Consider the following 5,000-nt stretch of genomic DNA (forward strand, 5'->3'; position numbering starts at 1 on the left):
CGTCATGTTAGTGTTAATTTTAGTGTTAGTGTTAGTGTTAATTTTAGTGTTAGTGTGAGTGTTAGTGTTAATTTTAGTGTGAGTGTTAGTGTTAGTGTTAATTTTAGTGTGAGTGTGAGTGTTAGTGTTAGTGTTAATTTTAGTGTTAGTGTTAATTTTAGTGTTAAGTGTTAGTGTTAGTGTTAATTTTAGTGTTAGTGTTAGTGTTAGTGTTAATTTTAGTGTTAAGTGTTAGTGTGAGTGTTAGTGTTAGTGTTAGTGTTAATTTTAGTGTTAGTGTTAATTTTAGTGTTAGTGTTAATTTTAGTGTTAGTGTTAGTGTTAGTGTTACTTTTAGTGTTGGTGTTAATTTTAGTGTTAGTGTTAGTGTTAATTTTAGTGTTAGTGTTAGTGTTAATTTTAGTGTTGGTGTTAATTTTAGTGTTAGTGTTAGTGTTACTTTTAGTGTTGGTGTTAATTTTAGTGTTAGTGTTAATTTTAGTGTTAGTGTTAGTGTTAATTTTAGTGTTGGTGTTAATTTTAGTGTTAGTGTTAATTTTAGTGTGAGTGTTAGTGTTAATTTTAGTGTTAGTGTTAGTGTTAGTGTTAATTTTAGTGTTAGTGTTAGTGTTAGTGTTAATTTTAGTGTGAGTGTTAGTGTTAATTTTAGTGTTAGTGTTAGTGTTAGTGTTAGTGTTAGTGTTAATTTTAGTGTTAGTGTTAGTGTTAATTTTAGTGTTAGTGTTAGTGTTAATTTTAGTGTTAGTGTTAGTGTTAGTGTTAATGTTAGTGTTAGTGTTAGTGTTAGTGTTAGTGTTAGTGTTAGTGTTAGTGTTAGTGTTAATTTTAGTGTTAGTGTTAATGTTAGTGTTAGTGTTAGTGTTAGTGTTAGTGTTAATGTTAGTGTTAGTGTTAGTGTTAGTGTTAGTGTTAGTGTTAGTGTGAGTGTTAATTTTAGTGTTAGTGTTAGTGTTAGTGTTAATGTTAATTTTAGTGTTAGTGTTAATGTTAGTGTTAATGTTAGTGTTAGTGTTAGTGTTAGTGTTAGTGTTAGTGTTAGTGTTAGTGTTAATGTTAGTGTTAGTGTTAGTGTTAATTTTAGTGTTGACTCACCGACTGTCGAAAGGCGAGCTGATAAATGTTTCTGGCGAACATGGAACTCGCCGACAGGATGGACGAGTCGGCCGATGACATCACAGCTGCTGAAACAGCTCCGAGGCCGAAGAAGGAAACGTATGAAGGACAGAGATGTTGGAGGACGATCGGAAGAATCATGTCCGATTCATCCTTGTCTTTAGGAGCCACAGAGCCATAGGTCGTCTGGTTCCAGTCTGAGGACAACAAACACACACTTACTACACACCTTCAAAGTCAACAACAAACACACACTTACTACACACCTTCAAAGTCAACAACAAACACACACTTACTACACACCTTCAAAGTCAACAACAAACACACACTTACTACACACCTTCAAAGTCAACAACAAACACACACTTACTACACACCTTCAAAGTCAACAACAAACACACACTTACTACACACCTTCAAAGTCAACAACAAACACACACTTACTACACACCTTCAAAGTCAACAACAAACACACACTTACTACACACCTTTAATGTGTCTGAGAACAACACAAACACACCACATGTATCCTTGTTACTACACTATCACAACACCAGAGTCAAGTACTGGACAATACTACACATATATACTTGTTACTACACTATCACAACACCAGAGTCAAGTACTGGACAATACTACACATATATACTTGTTACTACACTATCACAACACCAGAGTCAAGTACTGGACAATACTACACATATATACTTGTTACTACACTATCACAACACCAGAGTCAAGTACTGGACAATACTACACATATATACTTGTTACTACACTATCACAACACCAGAGTCAAGTACTGGACAATACTACACATATATACTTGTTACTACACTATCACAACACCAGAGTCAAGTACTGGACAATACTACACATATATACTTGTTACTACACTATCACAACACCAGAGTCAAGTACTGGACAATACTACACATATATACTTGTTACTACACTATCACAACACCAGAGTCAAGTACTGGACAATACTACACATATATACTTGTTACTACACTATCACAACACCAGAGTCAAGTACTGGACAATACTACACATATATACTTGTTACTACACTATCACAACACCAGAGTCAAGTACTGGACAATACTACACATATATACTTGTTACTACACTATCACAACACCAGAGTCAAGTACTGGACAATACTACACATATATACTTGTTACTACACTATCACAACACCAGAGTCAAGTACTGGACAATACTACACATATATACTTGTTACTACACTATCACAACACCAGAGTCAAGTACTGGACAATACTACACATATATACTTGTTACTACACTATCACAACACCAGAGTCAAGTACTGGACAATACTACACATATATACTTGTTACTACACTATCACAACACCAGAGTCAAGTACTGGACAATACTACACATATATACTTGTTACTACACTATCACAACACCAGAGTCAAGTACTGGACAATACTACACATATATACTTGTTACTACACTATCACTGTATATCACTATATATCCATGTATTGTTATACTATCAACACTTCAAACCATGACTAATACTTCACTACACAGTTGTTCATCAAACACACTTTCACCTACAAACACAACAAAAGTGTGTTTTCATCTCCAGGTATAAATGGTTCTCCAGGTGTTTCCAGCTGCAGTTCCGTGTATTTACCAGTGGAGGCGCCGATGGCTCCGATCAGGACGGAGGGGACGGCCATGACCAGGCAGCCGAAGGCGGCGATGAAGGACAGGACTTGAGCGTACGTGGCTGAAGAGGCGGAGAGGACCCGCTGGAAGTACACCTGCCAGGGAATCCCCCCCAACATCTGGAAGCAGAAGAACCCACAGAACATCTTCTCTGGATCCACCAGCATCATGGACGGGATCTTCTCACCAGCAGGAAGAAGTTGTCCGCCCACAACCATCGGTCCTCAGGCTCGATCCGGCCGAGCCACGGCGCCTGGAAGGTCAGCTCTCGAGCCGTCACGCCGATGTCGGCCACGGCCGGGTTGGACAGAGCGAAGGGAACACTGACCCACTGCAGGAACATTATGACCAGAACCAACATCAGTCCACACGTCTCAGAGCTGTTAGTTCGCTGGTGTATCTTCTTCACTCCAGAGTTTCAACAGTTACAGAGTTAGACCAGTTATTATCCTCAAGGTCAGAGGTTAATTATCCTCAAGGTCAGAGGTTAACTAACATTAAGGTCAGAGGTTAATTATCCTCAAGGTCAGAGGTTAACTAACATTAAGGTCAGAGATGAATTATCCTTAAGGTCAGAGGTTAACTAACATTAAGGTCACTGGTTAACTAACATTAAGGTCACTGGTTAACTAACATTAAGGTCAGAGGTTAACTAACATTAAGGTCAGAGGTTAACTAACATTAAGGTCAGAGGTTAATTATCCTTAAGGTCAGAGATTAATTATCTTCAAGGTCAGAGGTTAACTAACATTAAGGTCAGATGTTAACTAACATTAAGGTCAGAGGTTAATTATTCTGAAAGTCAGAGGTTAACTAACATTAAGGTCAGAGGTTAACTAACATTAAGGTCAGAGGTTAATTATCCTTAAGGTCAGAGATTAACTAACATTAAGGTCAGAGGTTAACTAACATTAAGGTCACTGGTTAACTAACATTAAGGTCAGAGGTTAACTAACATTAAGGTCAGAGGTTAACTAACATTAAGGTCAGAGGTTAATTATCCTTAAGGTCAGAGATTAATTATCCTCAAGGTCAGAGGTTAACTAACATTAAGGTCAGAGGTTAATTATCCTCAAGGTCAGAGGTTAATTATCCCTAATGTCAGAGGTTTATTATCCTCAAGGACAGAGGTTTATTATCCTCAAGGTCAGAGGTTAATTATCCCTAATGTCAGAGGTTTATTATCCTCAAGGACAGAGGTTAATTATCCTCAAGGTCAGAGGTTAATTATCCCTAATGTCAGAGGTTTATTATCCTCAAGGACAGAGGTTAATTATCCTCAAGGTCAGAGGTTAATTATCCCTAAGGTCAGAGGTTTATTATCCTCAAGGACAGAGGTTAACTAACATTCAAGTCAGAGGTTAATTATCCTCAAGGTCAGAGGTTAATTATCCTCAAGGTCAGAGGTTAAAGCCATGATTCTCACCAGACCCACGAAGATGCAGAACAGCTGCACCACGTCGGTGTAGGCCACAGAGTACAGTCCCCCCACCAGAGTGTAGAAGATGGCGATGAGCGCCGAGATGATGACGGACATGTTGATGTTGATGTCAACGATGACGCTCAAGGTCGCTCCTGAGCACACATGTCAACACACGTCAACACACGTCAACACATGTCAACACACGTCAACACACGTCAACACACGTCAACACACGTCAACACACGTCAACACATGTCAACACACGTCAACACACGTCAACACATGTCAACACACGTCAACACACGTCAACACACGTCAACACACGTCAACACACGTCAACACACGTCAACACACGTCAACACACGTCAACACACGTCAACACACGTCAACACACGTCAACACACGTCAACACACGTCAACACACGTCAACACACGTCAACACACGTCAACACACGTCAACACACGTCAACACACGTCAACACACGTCAACACACGTCAACACACGTCAACACACGTCAACACACGTCAACACACGTCAACACACGTCAACACACCTCAACACACCTCAACACACGTCAACACACGTCAACACACGTCAACACACGTCAACACACGTCAACACACGTCAACACACGTCAACACACGTCAACACACGTCAACACACGTCAACACACGTCAACACACGTCAACACACGTCAACACACGTCAACACACGTCAACACACGTCAACACACGTCAACACACGTCCACACATGTC

The 5,000-nt window shown here is 39.5% G+C and overlaps 1 protein-coding gene across 1 annotated transcript in view; it reads right to left on the reverse strand.

Annotated features, from left to right (window-relative positions):
• The window catches only part of LOC148067973 (high-affinity choline transporter 1-like), a 10,716-nt gene that overhangs the window by 2,189 nt on the left and 3,527 nt on the right, over positions 1–5,000 (reverse strand). Inside the window, exons 4-7 of the mRNA XM_087803756.1 lie at positions 4,247–4,395; positions 3,008–3,151; positions 2,786–2,939; positions 1,093–1,310 (exon numbers count right to left, since the gene is read on the reverse strand). Of these exons, the coding sequence (XP_087659882.1) occupies positions 1,093–1,310; positions 2,786–2,939; positions 3,008–3,151; positions 4,247–4,395 (665 nt within the window). The remainder of the gene's footprint in view (positions 1–1,092; positions 1,311–2,785; positions 2,940–3,007; positions 3,152–4,246; positions 4,396–5,000) is intronic.

Source organism: Callionymus lyra, chromosome 12 (assembly GCF_982586985.1).
Source record: "Callionymus lyra chromosome 12, fCalLyr1.hap1.1, whole genome shotgun sequence".
Taxonomy (NCBI): Eukaryota; Metazoa; Chordata; class Actinopteri; order Syngnathiformes; family Callionymidae; genus Callionymus; species Callionymus lyra.